Consider the following 18,021-nt stretch of genomic DNA (forward strand, 5'->3'; position numbering starts at 1 on the left):
GGCTGCGGGTTATTTCGGACACGCCACGTGTACCTAGTGGGCGACACCAGTCAAATGAGGTTGTTCTCTCAATCTCCCAGCAGTCATGCTGATTAGACATCCCAGCCTTCAGGGAATTCTCCCCTACTCTAGATAAGTATGCCAAGGGATAGAAAAACTGATTTGAAGGCCTTATGTTGGCAGACTAAATTTTGTATTATTTTAAGCCTCTATTCCATCCTTCATACTGTGAACCTATCTTGAATAAATAATGCCATAGAACTGATGCTTCAATCAGGAATGTTTCAAATGTCTCAGTGGGCTCAGAATCTATTCTTTTTGGCTTCCTTTTCTTTACTTTTCCTATTCTCTCCATTTATGGTGGTGTGGATAAAGAAATGGAAAACAGCTACTTTCAGTGACTTACAATATAAATAAAAACAAAAACAAACAAACACTGTCCTCCCGTTGTTCATCGATTTGCTCCAGAGGGCCCAGTAACGTCTCCATTTTGAGACTTGTTGTTACTGTGTTTGGCATATTGAATATGTCATGGGTAGCTTTGCCCAGCAGGTAAGATACTCTAGGTAGCTTGCTGGGCTCTCTGAGAGGGGCAGAGGAATCGAACTCAGCTCTGCCAGGCTGGTTGCACACAAGGCAAATGCCCTACCGCTGTGCTAATCTTTTTTTTTTAAATATTAAATTTGGAGAGATAGTACAGCAGATAGGGTGTTTACCTTGCATGCAGCCAACCTAGACCTGGAGTAGAGACCCTGCATGCATATAATCCCAGAGCCCCTCCAGGAACAATTTCTGAGCACAGAGCCAGGACTAATACAGAGCACACTTGTGTGGCTCATAAACCAATAAGTAAGTTAATTAAATAAAAATGTAGGTATATAGGCAATTTTTCCCCTGCACCTGTAACTGGCTAAAATCAGACATATAAATTGGATGTAAAATCATTATAATGTATTATATAAAAAAATTCTTCTGTTATTTTATTTTCTGTTATTTTTTTTCTGAATTAGGAACACTTTTATCAGTTCCTAAACTTTGTGAAAGTTGACAGAGTTATTAAAGGAAAACATAACCTTGAAAGTGTCTCTGCAAAAAATCTCAACTTTTAATAAAATTTTATAATAAATGCATATTTAGTTTATTGTTTGCTTTATGGCTAGATGGAGTACATTTTAAAATATCTAAACCTTATTTTAAAATATATATCTTCCTTCCTCCTGCATAAAGTTTTGAGCCAAAATGTACTTAGAATAATTTTCCACTGAAAAGCTACTCATGAGACATTAAGGTCTTTTGCCCTGTGACAAGGACATGATGAGAGATGAGTTAGAGAAGGTCACCCTTGTAGAGTGGAACCGGGTCTGTTATGAAAAGCAATGTTTGGGCTGCCAACAGCAACGACAACAGCTTCTTCTATGCTTTCCAGAAAGTCTTTTGTCATCAACATCACAATTCCTTTTAAATATAATATTAGATGGAGAATTTGCCACAAACTATCTAAAACTAACTTAGCAGATATATTTTCAGGAGACAACTATTAGAATATTTAGTGTTAGGGTATATTTTTCAACAAAAAGAAATGTTATTCTGATATTTTCCCCTGGATTTTGATTATATGCGCAGAATTTTTTCTTTGTTTTTGTTTCAGGGGTTGTACGTTATGGTGCTCCTGACTTACTCCTGGCTCTGTATTCAGAAGTAATCCTGGTATGTGGTGCTGGGGATTGAACGGATTGAACGGGAGGCAGCTGCATGCAAGGCAAGTTCTATACCCCTGTATTATCTCTCCAGCCTCATACAATGAAATTTTGATTTAACAACTATGTTGACATTGTAATAATATGGCTTATACCCAAAAAAACTATCTAATGACTATTACTACTTGTTTCTCAACTTGTGGCTCACAATTCCCCAGGAATACTCGGGATTACTGTAAGTGATCTTTAAATCACCTACATAGAGATAATTACTTCAAGTTCCAACAAATTCTTTTTTTGAATGTAGATGCTGTATTAAATATAAACTCACTTAAAATAATTATTGTGTGATAGGTTTTTTTACCATCTAAGTTATTTCCAACTACTAATTGTACACATCCTAATATGTGAAGTTGAGATATGGCTTATTAAATGTTTAATTTTTATGGAGGGGTACTTGGAAATACTAACTTAAATCATATATGGCAATAACTGGAGTATCTTTTACAGTCAACCAGGCTCAAGCTTATTGATTTTACCAATAAGGAAAATAAAGCCCAGGAAGATCATTCAGTGTAATAGAAGTAAAAGAGGTGGTGTTGTTATCCACCTATGGTTTTCGCTGCTAATTCTACAGTGTGTGTGTGTATATATATATATATATATATATATATATATATATATATATTTGAACTGACTTGAACCAGGCAAATAGAGCCAGTGGAAAGCTTTAATTGGCACCTAGACATTTTGACCTCTATATAGACATTGATAATCTAGATTGATTTGCCATTGTTAGATGTATTAGTTGTTCTCTAATACATTCTTTTTTGTTTAAATTGAAATAGTTGGCCACATTACATGTTATACATGTTAGATGTGATCATGGTGTTCTTTCTGACATTTTAACAAGATGTGAAAGGATGCAATATTTAACTTTGATCAAATTATTTTAAAGTCAAAATTGTATTAGAAGACATTTTTACCCTAATTGTATCCTATTCTGAATATAAATACAAAATGAAAGGGAAAGTCTTAAAAACTACCAACATAGAGACCCTTTTATTCTTTAGAGTATAATATTAAATTGTTCTTACCTCTGATTACCAGATGAAGAAGGTGGCCGGCTCAAATAAGAAACTACTGTTGAAAGAAAAAAAACCAAGATAACAATTTTTTAATCAATTAATAACAAAATACTAGTATCTATGTTACGTATTTCATCCTTTGGAATGTCGGAAATAAAAATTGGCAAATACAATCATCTTCCTTAGGAGAATAGCAATTACAATAAGGAATGCAGAATTGACCAAACTATCTTCCACATATACATACCTCAATGAATTTGAGGAAGGGCAGGACAGAGGCATCTCAGCTCCACTTTTATAGCGACCATTCTGCAAACACAGCAGCCACCTCAGCTGTCCTAGTTGGGAACCTACTTGGCAAAACCTTTTTTGGCAATCTCTTTGCACAATATTCACTGACTGTAGCTGTGAATGGATATAATTAGAAATATTTTTGCCACCTATAAATAATTTGACGGAGGATGATCTAGGGTTATCTGTAGGCATTTGATAGGGATGGGGATTCAGGGCTTCTTAGGCTATTTCTTCAGCTTCGCTATTGCATCATTCATCACAGAATTCAAAGCCAGGTTCCTATTTACTCTCCTGATTACAAAACTCGTTCAACACATTAAACCTGAAGCAAAGAGTTTAAGACTGATTGATTTGTTAGCACTTAGAGTCATTAAGGAGCTGGAATAAATATCTGATCTGACACTGTTAAATGCAGTGAGTGATGGTTATTAAGGAAGAAATTCCTAGTCCAGGTATTGATGGATTGATAAATTCCTTTAAAATCTGAAAATCTAAATAAACTTGAAGAAGAAAATAGGCTCTCACTAAATTGTTGTGATGGACCAATAGGAGAGTCATCAGGGACTTAGAATAGGTATAAATCCTTCTGTTTCTTTTCTAGAGGAATTACTATGGATATATCCAGTCATATTTATTTTCACTGAGGTGGTGAAAGAGTGTTTTGTGATGGTTCATGCATGTTCTACTGCATCGTGGAAGGAGAAATAAACATGCATTCTTAATCCACGGGTAAATTCTTATCAATAGTTATATCTCTAATGAGGTGGGTGCTTCATTATTTTTATTTAATGTGTGTGAAAAGACATGGCATTCACAATATTCTCTGTGAAATGATGAGTGGAACTCATATTCCAATAGTTTTTGTAATTTTTTTCTCATGGTTTGCCATATAGCCAGTGCTGCTGAGTATGACAGGAAATCTCTTTCAGATGTGTCTCAGAGAACTGTGGTAACACTCTTATGTTATTTTAAATAAAAACACTTTATTTACTTTAAATTATAATTTTTAAAAGTATGTTTTTTTAACCTATGATTAATGTGAATGCTGATTTTATACATCCTATTGGTTTAGAAGTTATTACCATATTAACAGATTGAATATTTGGGGGTTAAATTTTCTTTTTGAACAACTGTGGAAGAAGGTCAGGATTTTCATTAAATTTGTATGAAATTTATTCACACAAGAGTAGTGACTTACCAAAATATGTTAGGCAAAAATTTCTTATTTTTTTCTAAATTAATATTTTTATCAAGTAATTTTAATTTTGAAATTTAATATCTAATATTATAAACAAAATATGTGCACTACTGTTGGGATTGAAAGATAAAAGAAGTTGTATACAAAACCATGATACATAGGCTAAATAAAATCATCATTAGTTAACAAGGATTCTGTCTAAAAGTCAGAACTCTTGTTTGTTTGCATACACATATATGTAAAAATTATATGTATTTCTTTCTTCATGTGAAGTATTATACTAAACAAAATGTCCATCTACTTTGTTAAAAACTCATATATTTTTTTCTTTTTAACAGAGAGGTACATTATGTATGTATCACAGTCTATCTATTCATCTGTTAACAGACACATACGGTTTCCAGTGTTCTTTTTTTGGGGGGGGGAGTAAATAATGTTTCAGTAAGACAGAGTTTCATTTATTGTTTTAAATTAGCATTTTCATATATTTTGGTAAACAGAGAAGTGGATTGTATTGGATTTTCATATATATCCTTTTATATTTAATTTTTTTTCTAACCACTGTGATATGTAGTTACTGGTAGGGCTTCATGGGGCCTACCCTACTGGTAGGGTTCTAACATCACACCATCTACCCAAGTGTCCACTCTCCAACCCCTCCAGGTTCTTAGTTTCCTCCATCCATCTTACCCCTATCCCTACCCATGCTGAGTCTGTGAATCAGTACTCAGATCTGTTGACAAATTCTCAGGTTTGTTGCCTTTGAGATTTTATTATTTTCTTTCCTTTTCTTTTCCTTATCTTATATTCCACAAATTAGAGAGGTTATTCTGTCTCTGACCATCTTCTTTTAGGTAGTTTCACTCAGCAGGATTTCATCCACATGGGAGAAAATTTCATGATTTTGTCTTTTCTTGTACCAAATAGTAGTCCAATGTGCATATTTACATAAATTCTTGGACACTTAAATCGTTTCCAGATTTTGGCAATTGTGAATAGTGTCACAATGAACCTAGGAGCACAGATGTCTTTTTTAAAATAGTTTCTGGGCCATTGAGGTATATACAAAGAAACAGAATTGCTGTGTCATATGGAAGCTGAATTCTTATTTTTTTCAGAAATGTATATATTGTTTTCCAAAGCAGAGGATGAGGGTTTCTTTTTACCAAATCACCTCCAACATGTGTTTTTTTAAATTTTTTCTTTTTGATGTATGACAGTCTCAGTGATATGAAGTGCTATGGCATCATTGTTTTAATTTGCATTTTCCTGATGATAAATGGTACAGAGCATTTTTAATAGACCAACTTGCCATTTTCAGACCTTCATTTTCATCTCTTCTCCCCAGTTTTTTGATGGGGTTGGGTTTTTGTTGTTATTGCTCAGTTTTACAAGTGTTTTATGTATCTTGAATAATAGTTTCACTAATTTGCAATCTCACAAGAGTGAGCAAGAGATCCCTTCTCTCCATGTCCTCTACAACACATATTTTGTTTTTTACATAATTGTCATTATCAAAGGTGTGAGGTTATATATCATTGTTGATTTTATTTGAATTTCCCTAATACTGAAAGATAATGAATGTCTTTTATATGTTCTTATTGACCTTTGGAGATACACTTGATTATCTTGATAATATGTAAATGGAAGAACGTCATTTTTGTTGAGAACCTTTGCAAAACTGTTGAACAAATACATTTAGTTTTTAATTTTTCAGTAGTTTCTTTGCTTTTCTTATTAGAGTAATTTTGGTTTCATAAAATCCCTTAGGAAGAATTCCCATTTCTTCAATATTTTGGAAGAATACTATGGGCATTACAATCTCTTTAAAAGTTCTTGTAAAACTAACTGGTGAAACCATCTGATCTAGAGATCTTCTTATAGGGGAGATTTTTAATTTGCATTTCAATTTTCTTACTTATAATCCATCTGTTCATGTTTTCTGCTTCCTATTAGTTCAGTCTTGGGAGGCAGTATGAACCTAAGATTCATTTATTTTAGCTTTTCTAAGCTTGGTGGCATAAAGTTGTTCATAGAAGTCTCTTAAAATCTTTTTTTTATTTCTGAAGGGACTATTGTAATTTTCCTCTAATCTGATTTATTTGGGTTTTCTATTTTATTTGTGAATCAATTTTCTATTTATTTGTGAATCAATTGTTTATAATATTGTTGTTTCAGGCATTCAATGTGCTAAAAACTATTCCACCACCAGTGTGACCTTCCCTCCACCAATATCTCCAGTTTCCTACTCACAGTCTTCACCCCAAGCCTATTCCCTTAGCAGGCACAAACAAATATACTTCATGTTGCTTATTATTACAAAAATAGCTAACGGAATTATAAGAAAATGCATCATTAAAAATAAATTCGTGGTAATTGATATATATCACAATGGGGTAACTAAAGTTGTTGTCTGAGGACTTACTAAGCTGGTTGGTATTGGCTGAGCCTTCAGTGTCATTGTTTTCTCTTACTGATCTTGGTGGGCTTTTACACAACTTTCCCATCAAATTTGCTGTGTCCCTATTGGACTGCCAGTATTATGAAATTTGAAGGTGTTGCATAGCTGTATAGCTGTATGTACAGCTGTATACTTCAGGAGCTGTGGAGCTGGAGGATGTTGTGTGTGGATGAGGGCTACTAGAACTATTTGGTAGGGTATACTTGTGCAGCCCCATCTGCACAAAGGGCTACAGAATTTTCAGCCCAGAGATTAATTCACCTGAGGAGATTTCGTGGCTTGATGGTTCAGTTGTAAAGCTGGGCCATATATATGTCTGAGAATGTCAGGGATGGGTGGGGGCTACAGAGCCTATTAGGAAGTGTGGAAAATAAGCCAGCTCTCATTCCCAGAAGGCCACAGAGCTTTCAACATGGAGATCATTCTACTTGGGATGATTTGATGGCTTCGTCTTATTTATTAAAAAGAAAAAATGACCTAGTTCCTGGTTTTATTGACGCTTGGTCTTGTTTTCTTGGTTTCTGTATCATTGATTTAGGCTATTTGTTGATATCTGATATTTTATTATTTCCTTTCTTCAACTCATTTTGGGATTCATTTTTTTTTCTAGTTTCTGAAGTTGTGAGTTTAGGTAATTGATTTGAGTATTTCCTTTGTTATGATGTTAACCTGTGCTGTTATGTAACTAATACTTTTGAAGGTATAGATTATTTTTTGTCACACAGGTCAGGGCTCAGAGGTTACTTCTGGCTCTGTGGTCAGGAATTACTACTAGTAGACTCTGGTGACCATGTAGGATGCTGAGAACTGAACCTGGGTCAACAGTGTGCAATGTAAATGCCCTACCCTCTGAACTATTGCTCTGGACCCTGAGGGTAGAGAGTTTGGTAATAACAAACTTCATAATTCCTCTATATTAACTATCCCAAACTAATCCCAGGGACTTATTTTCTATTTGTACAAGCATATTTATATGCACACATGTGGGAAATATATACACAAATATTTTTGTATATGCACACACATATATATGAATATGTATATACTTATACAAATGGAATCAAATTACAGCATTAGCCCAACCTTTGTCATAGTTTTATATATATATATATATATATATATATATTTGGCGGGCACACTCAGGGCTTACTCTTGGCTCTGTGGTTAGGGATCACTCCTTACATGCTTGGAGGACCATAGGTAGTGAAGGAATTGAGCCTGGATTGGCCAGCTGCAAAGCAAGCAGCCTACCTGCTACTATCACTCAGGGCCCATATATATTTTAACATCTCCTTATGTTAATATTCAATTAACTAAATATTATTTATTTATGAGATATACAATACTGAAATCCCCTGATTACATGAAATTAAAATTTTGATAACAGGGGAAGTGAAGATGATAAACTCAGTTTTTTTAAAGTAAAGTAACATTTCTTATTGTAAGTAATATGCTATGCAAAGTATTAATTAGAGCATTGAGGTAAACAGTGGTATATATTCGGTTCCATGTTTGGTATAGTAAACATAAATAGAATGACTTATAAAATTTTGAATAAAGAAACATTTGTAGAGTGATAGCACAGCGGGTAAGGCGTTTGCCTTGCATGTGACTGACCCGGGTTCGATTCCCCCACCCCTCTCAGAAAGCCCGGCAAGCTACCAGAGTATCTTGCCCGCACAGCAAAGCCTGGCAAGCTACTCATGACGTATTCAATATGCCAAAAACAGTAACAAGAAGTCTCACAATTTGTTGTGAGACATTACCCGTGCCCGCTAGAGCAAATCAATGAATAATGGGAGGACAGTGCTACAGTTGTTTATAGAAAATTGTGGGGAGTAATTAAGAGTTAAATGTGTATTTTAATTTCTACTATGATTCATGTGTATATCCTAAACTTTTCATGTATATTGCTTTATTTTTTCTCATGAAAACCAAAATTAGAATATATTATTGCTGCCATATATTGAAAAGATATACTAAAGGCTTTGTTGAATAAATTGCCCAGAATCATGTTTCTGGTTTGTGATAGAGCAAAATCTCAGCTCAGTCAGAAATACCCTCAGAGACTAGTTGTATACCTTTAATGTCTTTCAACATGGAGACTTTGTATTTAAATTATGATTTTACTCATACAATAAAAAAATAGAATTAAAAACCCTCCATCAAATTACTTACACTTTATGAAAGCTATTTTTATAGGAACATCATGTGATATTATGCAATGTTCTATTGTTAAACATGCTTACTCACCAAAAGACAGTGTCTTCAAAACCAGGAGGCCATAAATAAACTATTCCCATGACACACAGGCGGTAGGAAGTACATGATGCTAAAAGGACATATCTATGAGGAGACATATTTTCCGTGCAATGGAATATAACTATAGGTGCAAAAAGATTTTTCAGAAATTCTATATTGGCCGCATATGCATAATTTGCCCTTACACGTATTTAATAGTTTTAAGCACTCACCACTTTACCTTTCTAGGTGTGCACACTTTTCCTCTTGCTTGAATAGAGTGAATATATAACGATAAACTAAAGGTTATAATTAACTCAGAGGCACAACATTTCCTGATAAAGGTAAGTGGAAAAATAATGAGTACAGAATAATTCAAATTTTCAGTTATTCTGTGTTTTTTTTTTAGGGCTTCCCTCTAACATATATACTGATGTTTTGTAAAGCTTATCCTCTTTCCTCTCCAGTTGCTATGTGACATTTTCACTCTAAATAAAGAGTGAGAAATTGTGTTTCCTATCCATTATAATAATTAAACAATTTTAATATTAACTTTCCCTCAGTTTTGTCCCTCTTGGTCCCACTAAGCCAGTAAATGTCTGGAACAACTGCTCCGAAGGGAAGACTTTTAGGTTAAATATCATGTCTACTTAAAATTTTTGAGTTTCAGGTATAGCTCTGATGCTTTTGTTTTGTTTTTTGTTTTGGGGTCTCACCCTGTGATGTTCAGGGGTTACTCCTGGCTCTGCACTCAGGAATAACTCCGCGGGGTGCTTAGGGGACCATATGTAATGCCAAGGATAGAGCCCAGGTCAGCTGCATGCTAGGCAATTGTCCTACCTGGTTGGCCAAGCATGTACTATCTCTGCAGTCCAGCTCAGATGTTTTTTGTTGTTTGGCTTCTTTGTTTTGTTCAGGGTAATAGAGGGGAAAAAACCACTTTTATTAAAAATGGGTGAATGAAGGACAGGTATGTTTCAAAATTCTTTCATAAATACTTTGCTCAAACAACCTGGTGATTACTGTTGCCATGGTAAGGAATAGTACAGAAATACAAGAGATGCATACAGAGAGCAATTTATGCTCATTAATTCATTGAGTATTTTTAAAGCACTTTTTAGTAGAAATATCATATCTAGTTCAGAGCATAGAACTAGAATTATTATATAAATTTGGAGTCACTAGGTTCTGATGATTATGGAAGCTAAATGGATGAACTCATACATAAGAAAATGTAAAGTGAAATCAGAAGAGTCTTAAAACAAAAACTTCAGTTACATTACATTGATACTACAAAAATTCCATTGTCAGACAGAGAAATATGAGTTATTTCTTTAAAAAAAAATGGAGAAAGAAAGTTTAGAAAAAGATCTTAGGAAAATCATGAGAGGGCAGAATTTTGTAAACTACAGGGAGAAACTTATTTTTAAAAAGACAGGATTTTAGTTATATATCAGTCACATAACTGAAGGAGTAGAGAGTGTGTAATTGCAGAAAAAGTGAGAAGTATAGTGATATAATTTATAGATCAAAACCCAGATTGGACTGAATTGAAGTAAGGGAATGGAGACAGAACATTTATAAGAAATTAGTTGCAAATAAAAGATATGAGACATCAACTATAGAAAAAAACACAAAGGAGAGTTTAAGAGATGATCCAATAGACTAAATTCAATCTGTGCATCACATATGGTCCCCCAAGCCCACCAGGAGTGACCCCTGAGCATAGGATTTGGAGTAAGCACTGAGTATCACTGAGTGTGGCTGAGAAATCCCCCCCCCAAACAAAAGATCAGTATTATAGAAGAAAATGTAAATGAAATGAAAGAAAAGGAGAGTGTGCTGAATAAAATTCTAATGAGGTTTAGAGTCAGTCAGGCAGAGCCAGTAACCCTAACTTAAAGAAGAGATGTCTCCTTATTTGAAGGATACAGATGAGCTGATACTAGAAATGTGACAGTCGGGCCAGGGAGATAGCTCAAGGGGCTGGAGAGCATACTTTGCATTTAGGAGACCCTGGTTCGATCCCTGGTACTGCATGGTTCCCTGAGCACACCAAGGGATGTCTCCTGAGCAATGACAGGAAGTAATCTATGATCACTGTTAGGTGTAAAGTAAAGTAAGTAAAGTAAAGTAAAGTAAAGGCCCTCCCGTTGATCATCGATTTACTCGAGCGGGCCAAGTAACGTCTCCATTGGAGACTTTGTTGTTACTGTGTTTGGCATATCGAATACATCACGGTTTGCTTGCCAGGCTCTGCCGTGCGGGCGAGATACTCTCGGTAGCTTGCCGGGATCTCCGAGAGGGGCGGAGGAATCGAACTCGGGTCGGCCCTGTTGGCTGTGTGCAAGGCAAACGCCCTACCGCTGTGTTATCGCTCCAGCCCACTCCACTCCAGTTAGGTGTGGACAAAAAGGGAAGTGATAATAAAATAAATATGACACTATTTTCATCTGATGGAATCTGTTGTTTCTTAAAAATAAATATGAAGTCATTTTTATATGGCCAGATAGGGAAATAGATATTTGAGGATAATGGAATTTAAAGTAGAGATTATGAAGAGTGTGGACAAAAATAATATGAGTTTGTGCTTAGTTGAAAAATAAAGGTAAAATAGGAATTAAGAAATATGGAAGAAATTAAAGATAGGAATACTAGAGGTACCAAAGGACTAAAGAATTGCTATTTTGGGAACTAAGTAAGCTACAAAAAATAAGATACCTGATTTGGTGATTTTGAAGTTGTCACAGCTTCAGTGTTTTCAGTGTGATATTTTAGAAGAGGTAGTAAGGGGTGGAAGGTGACTATCAATATAATGATCATTCATCCAGTGGACACTTTAGTCTCCCAGAAATGTGGGGAAAAGTAAGAATTATGTGACAGTGTAAGAATCTTCATTGAATAAAAATTTGATAAGTAGTAATGATAAGTATGCAGTGCATCAGAATAGCAGGCATTTGCATGAAAAAAGAGACTTCTACAAGAAAATTAAGAGATGTTAGAATTGATAATTTCTAGATCAGGTCTTCTTTGACATTAATGGTCACCGCTTAAGAGAGTTTTTAAGGAAGCACTGTTTTCAGTGAAAGGCAGATTTCAACTTAATTCAAGATGTATATCAACTATTCCCAGGAACAAAATAAATCTCAAATTTTTCAGGAAGGTCAATATCAAGTGAGGCATAACTAATATCAGATCACCTATTATTTCTCTATGTTTAATGTTTGTCCATTTATCTATCCATTGCTTTCAATAAGTCAATTACTAAATAAAGTATCAATGTGAAAGAAAATAACTAAATTATATTCTTATAGAAAGCTGGTTAACATATTAAGGTCTATTAAAACTAAGTTACTTTAAATGATCACTAAAGATTTGGTATTATTAAACTGCTGATTCCAATGATCAATAGAAAGTAAGTGGAGCTGCATAATTATACAGAAGCCATCTTCCCTGGAAATTAAGACAAAGATATATGTACCTAGATGATTCAATCTGCTAAATAATGCAATTTAAATCATTTTCATTATGAATTGAATGCAATATATGAAATATTTGCTATTTTGACTTGTATCAGTCATTTAAAATGAAGATGCTGGAGCCAAAAAGATAATACAGGGCTAAGGCACGTGTCTTAAGTGCAATTTATCTTAGTGCCACCCCAGTAGTACACATAATTCCTGGAGCACCGTCCTGAGTGATCTCTGAGCACAGAGCCAGTAGTAAACCCTGGACACACCCAGGTGTGGCCAGAAAACCTAACAAACAAAAAATGAAGATGCTAGTGCTGGATAAAGAAACTCTGGTATATATACGCAATGAAATATTACTCAGCCATAAGAAAGGATAAAATCATGCAGTTTGCTGGTACATGGAGAGACCTGGAAAGTATCATGCTGAGTAAAATTAGAGGGAGAAAGACTGACACAGAATAATCTCTCTCATGTTTGTAGTTTAGAAAACATAATAGGGAAATAATGAATGCTTACAGGCAGTAAAAACACAGAACATGATAGCTGGTACTCAGTATCAAACATACCACCTGGGAGATAGGAAAGAGAAGGGTAACAACTATGTTGGAGGGAAGATGAATCAGATTGTGCTAAAAGGTGGTAAAGTATTATGTATGAACCCTATCTGCAACCACAACACAAAAACTTACGTATTTTTTTAAAAAGTGCCCATTGTAGGGGACAACTGGTGGGTGGGAGGCAAATGGGGGAGAAAGGGATTTAGGTAGACAGAAGTGGGCACCGGAGAAGGGATTGGTACTAAAACAATGTATACCTGAAACCCAATCATGAGTAACTTTGCAATTTCAGGGTGACTAATAAAATAAATAAACTGTAAAAATAAAGATGCTATTCTCAGCACATAAAAATCTGTATTAGTAATGCCAATTAAAATGATATAGTAGTTGCTATAGAAATAGATAAACAAATTAATAATGTAGTAATCAAAAGAAGAAATGAGAATGCAGCTGACTTTAAATATATTAATTTCTAATTATGTTCACCAATAATTCTATTAGAAACACTTGGAGCAAAACTTATAAAAGATATAGAAGTTTCAAAAATTATAGACATTCTATCTAATACCTGTTAACTGTTCTCATGTAAAGCAAACACTAAATGCATTGTCAATTAAAAAACTAAAAATATCATAGTCCATAGAACACAACGGATTCTAATCTCAGTGAAGTAATTCATGTAGTTATACTGGAGACTTTATATTTTTACTTTTTAGTGTCTAATCCAATTTTTAAGTATTTTTGTTTAGGTAGGTAATTAGTGCATAATTTTTTTAAAATTTAATTGTATTTATTTTTTAATTTTTTTTATTAGTGAAACACCATGAGGTACAGCTGTAGACTTACAAACTTTCATGCTTGGGTTTTCAGTTATACGATGATCGAGTACCCATCCCTCCACCGTTGCCCATTCTCCACCACCAATGATCCCAGTAGCCCTCCCACCCCCACACCCCCCTGCCTCTGTGGCAGGGCATTCCCTTTTGCTCTCTCTTTCCTTTAGGGGTGTTGTAGTTTGCAATAGAGGTATTTAGTAGCCATTGTGTTTGGTCTATATGCTTTTAATTTTAAAGAATTATTTTTACTTAGTATGGGGAGCAAGAATTTCCTATGAGGAAAATTAATTTATTAACATTAACCTGTTTTTCTAAAATCTATCTCACATTTTTCCAAATGAAGCTTACCAAATGACCTTCCCTTGCTCTTTCTCTAGATTACACCTGCATCACAAACATAAGATTGAACCTACTTATCCTATCATATCTATTCACTAACACCTTTTCCATAAATTAAATTAAAATGATAATTTCTCATTTTCTTTATGCATAAATATATAAATGGACAAAGTGGAAAGAAAAAAGGAGACTCACAAATTCTTTGCAGATAAATTTTTTATCTGCAAAAATCATTTAGTACAAAACAGAGTGACAAAGATGTTCACATTTTGTGCATTTCTTTGATCACTTTTCACCATCTGGGTGAATTACTCTTCACTTATGATTTTTGTGTGAACTTCCCGGCTCTTCACCCGTAATTTGTTGACCTGGGACTCAGCAATGTCAGCCCGTTCCTCAGCTTCCTCCAGTTCATGTTGAATCTTGCGGAACTTGGCAAGATTGACATTGGATTGTTCCTCCTGAGAATGAAGATACACATTTGAGAACAAAAGTTTCAAAATTTCTGTTTCTTAGATTGATGTCTTTTGATATCTTTTTGTTTAAAAAATTCTTGGTCCATTATCATTGCACTTAGTAAAATTGCCAATACATGAAAACATCCCAAATGATCAGCTACAGATGAATGGATCAAGAAGTTGTGGTGTATGTATACCATGAGATACTATGCAGCTCTACAAAAGAACAAATTCATGAAATTCATGGCATCATGGATGGAACTAGAGGATATCATGCTGAGTGAAGTCAGTCAGAAGGAAAGGAACATGTATAGAATTATCAATTTCTCTTGTGGGATTTAAAGAGACACACAGAGGGAGCACCAAAAGTGCATTGGCAACAAAATGGGAAAACTGACCCACACAGTTGAGTTGTGTGTGGGGGGGGAGGATGAGAGGATAGTATATAGGGGCCCTTGGTGGAGTGAAATTGGGGAAAATTGGAGGCATAGTGTATTTCATATATTTCAGACATTTGAGCCATTTTCTTGGCTCTATAATTCAAACTTCCTGCCATAATCAAGACCAATTTCTCTCTCTCTCTCTCTTTCTCTCTGTCTTTCTTGTTCTTTCTGCTTCATGGACCACATCCCCCCCTTTTTTAAATTAAAGTCCTGTGATTTACAAAGTTATTGATACTTTTATTCAAAATCTCTCCCTCTTCCTAGAGAATTCCTAGAAAATTACTACTCACCAACTTTTTGGGTTCTTCTTAATCTTAAGACATTTAATGAATTATTTTCTTTTGAACCCTCTCCATTTCACCTGTTTTTCCTTAATCCCATTACCCAAATTTACTTGGAAATACCTGCTCTGGAGGTTACCCATCCCACCCAGGTATTCTGCACTTACCGCTTCTTCAGCTTGTCTCTTGTAAGCTTTCACCTTTGCCTGTAGTTTATCCACAAGATCCTGGAGCCTGAGCACATTCTTGCGGTCTTCCTCGGTCTGAAATAATATTTTAAAGAACAAGTTTCTAGAACGTAAAGATTTCATTACATTTTGTTATATAAATATCCCTTTTCATTTTGAGGTAAATTACAAGACAGGCCATTTCCTTACTTGGTAAGTGAGTTCCTTGACTCTTCTCTCATGTTTGCGCAAAGCCTTGACAGTTTCAACATTACGCTTCTGTTCATTTTCAACCTCTCCTTCCAGTTCACGCACCTGCAGAAAGATGGACATTTTACAGATCCTAATAGTGATCAATTCTTTTAATTTATATATATATTACATTGAAAAATCATATACAAGCATCATATACTTATGTATAATATGTATGATATATATGGAATTCTTCAACATAATGCTTCTTTCACTATGTATTATAAGCAATAAAGAGCTCTTATTAATCCCAGTGTGCCCCACAACAACTAACAGTATAGGTACTCAGTGGCCAATAGGTTGGAGTAACATGAGAAACATATTAATCAAAATACTCACCCTGGCCTCCAGTTTCTGGATCTGCTTCTTCCCACCCTTCAGGGCCAGCTGCTCAGCCTCATCCAGACGGTGCTGCAGGTCCTTCACTGTCTGTTCCAGGTTCTTCTTCATACGCTCCAGGTGGGCGCTGGTGTCCTGCTCCTTCTTCAGCTCCTCAGCCATCATGGCTGCCTATTCAGCAACAATAAAGTCAGATGAGACACAGGAGATAGCATATCTAGATCCGAGTTTGAATGAGCCTGTGTTTCCCTCTGCTCACATCAGTGATGGCCTTCTTGGCTTTCTCCTCTGCATTGCGGGCTTCCTGGACAATGTCCTCCATTTCTCCCTGGATTTGGGAAATGTCTGTCTCCAGCTTCTTTTTGGTGTTGATCAGACTGGTGTTCTGGTGAAATAGAAAATTTAAAATATAAAGCAAATGAAAGCAAAACTAGGATGCTGATGTTCTAATACATTTACAAACTACTAAATTAGTTTATTGGAATCTCTATTCTGTAAAATATATGAACTGGTTCTACTTCTAAAAAATAATTAACTCAATATTATTCTTAAGCAATATAGAGTTAATTAGAAGTTACAATTCAGATAAATTAAAATTCTGTTAGTCCAAAAATATTAAATATTTAAAATTTCATCCCCCTGAAATAGTAGGAATAAATGTTCAGAAAGTACAAGATCTAGGCGAGACTTCATTTTTGTTCCTTTACATCTCCTACTATTCTGTTATTATAGTTACCTGAGTGTGCAGAAGCTGGACCCGCTCACTAGCATCCAGGAGTTCTTGTTCTGCGATTTTCCTGCTCCTTTCTGTCTGCTCCAGAGTGGCCCGCAACTCCTCAATCTCAGCCTGGAGCAGGTTGGCTCTGCGCTCTACCATGGCCAGTTGTTCCTTTAGGTCCTCCTGGCCCCGAAGAGCATCATCTAGGTGGATTTGGGTGTCCTGTGAAATAAATGGTCATTGAGACATCTTGTTCTCAGGACTGCAGTAGTACCCCCCCACCCCCACCCCCCAGACGATCTCTTGAACCCATTGACCTTGAGGATGCCCTGGGTGTTTCTGTAGTTCCTCAGGGCCTCTGCAGCCATGCGGTTCGAGTGGTTCAACTGAATTTCCATCTCATTGAGGTCTCCCTCCATTTTCTTCTTAATCCTGATGGCATCATTCCTGCTCCTGATCTCAGCATCCAGTGTGCTCTGCATAGACTCCACGACTCTGATATGATTTCTCTTCAACTGATCAATTTCCTCATCCTTCTCTGCAATTTTCCTATCAATTTCTGACTTGACTTGGTTCAGCTCAAGCTGGATGCGCAGGATCTTTCCCTCTTCGTGTTCAAGAGAGGCCTTAATCATAGCAACAATGACATTAATGAGAATTGAAGTACATTATAGGAATAGGAGCAAGCTAAGAATTAGCTATGAACTTTGTGCTACTATAACATGTAATATTCTAGGGTTACAAAAATTTCTAAAAGAAAATATTTCTACTTTTATTTCCTCAACTAGATCATGTCCTTTAGTTGAAGGCTCATATTTGCCTTTCTCTGTTGTACCGGAACTGTTCCTGACTTAAGAAATATGTCAATTTAGTGTACATTCAGTTTTCTATTTTCATCTTTAAGAAAAAACACAGAAAAATTACTTTTATTTTCTCTTAATTCAAAATTTTTTTGCATGTAGTAAACCCTAGTTTCTGGTAATTGTGTTTGATTTTACAACATAAAGTTACCTCTGCTTCTTCTAAAGCAGATTGAAGTTCCGATTTTTCTTGCTCAATTTGCTTCTTTATTTTTTCCAGCTCGTGGATACGTTTCCCTCCTTCTGCAATCTGCTCTGTGAGATCAGAAATCTCCTCTATTGGTGAAAAATATGTAAAAATTATTTTAGGGAGGGAAGA

General features: G+C 35.3%; 1 protein-coding gene across 1 annotated transcript in view; it reads right to left on the minus strand.

Annotated features, from left to right (window-relative positions):
• Nucleotides 1-14,430: 14,430 nt before the first annotated feature.
• LOC130027254 (myosin-1) overlaps nucleotides 14,431-18,021 on the minus strand; it is a 67,973-nt gene continuing 64,382 nt past the window's right edge. Inside the window, exons 31-38 of the mRNA XM_056117926.1 lie at nucleotides 17,854-17,978; nucleotides 17,160-17,468; nucleotides 16,861-17,064; nucleotides 16,384-16,509; nucleotides 16,125-16,295; nucleotides 15,744-15,848; nucleotides 15,534-15,629; nucleotides 14,431-14,645 (exon numbers count right to left, since the gene is read on the minus strand). Of these exons, the coding sequence (XP_055973901.1) occupies nucleotides 14,493-14,645; nucleotides 15,534-15,629; nucleotides 15,744-15,848; nucleotides 16,125-16,295; nucleotides 16,384-16,509; nucleotides 16,861-17,064; nucleotides 17,160-17,468; nucleotides 17,854-17,978 (1,289 nt within the window). The 3' untranslated portion in view covers nucleotides 14,431-14,492. The remainder of the gene's footprint in view (nucleotides 14,646-15,533; nucleotides 15,630-15,743; nucleotides 15,849-16,124; nucleotides 16,296-16,383; nucleotides 16,510-16,860; nucleotides 17,065-17,159; nucleotides 17,469-17,853; nucleotides 17,979-18,021) is intronic.

Source organism: Sorex fumeus, unplaced genomic scaffold (assembly GCF_029834395.1).
Source record: "Sorex fumeus unplaced genomic scaffold, SorFum_2.1 ptg000036l, whole genome shotgun sequence".
NCBI lineage: Eukaryota > Metazoa > Chordata > Mammalia > Eulipotyphla > Soricidae > Sorex > Sorex fumeus.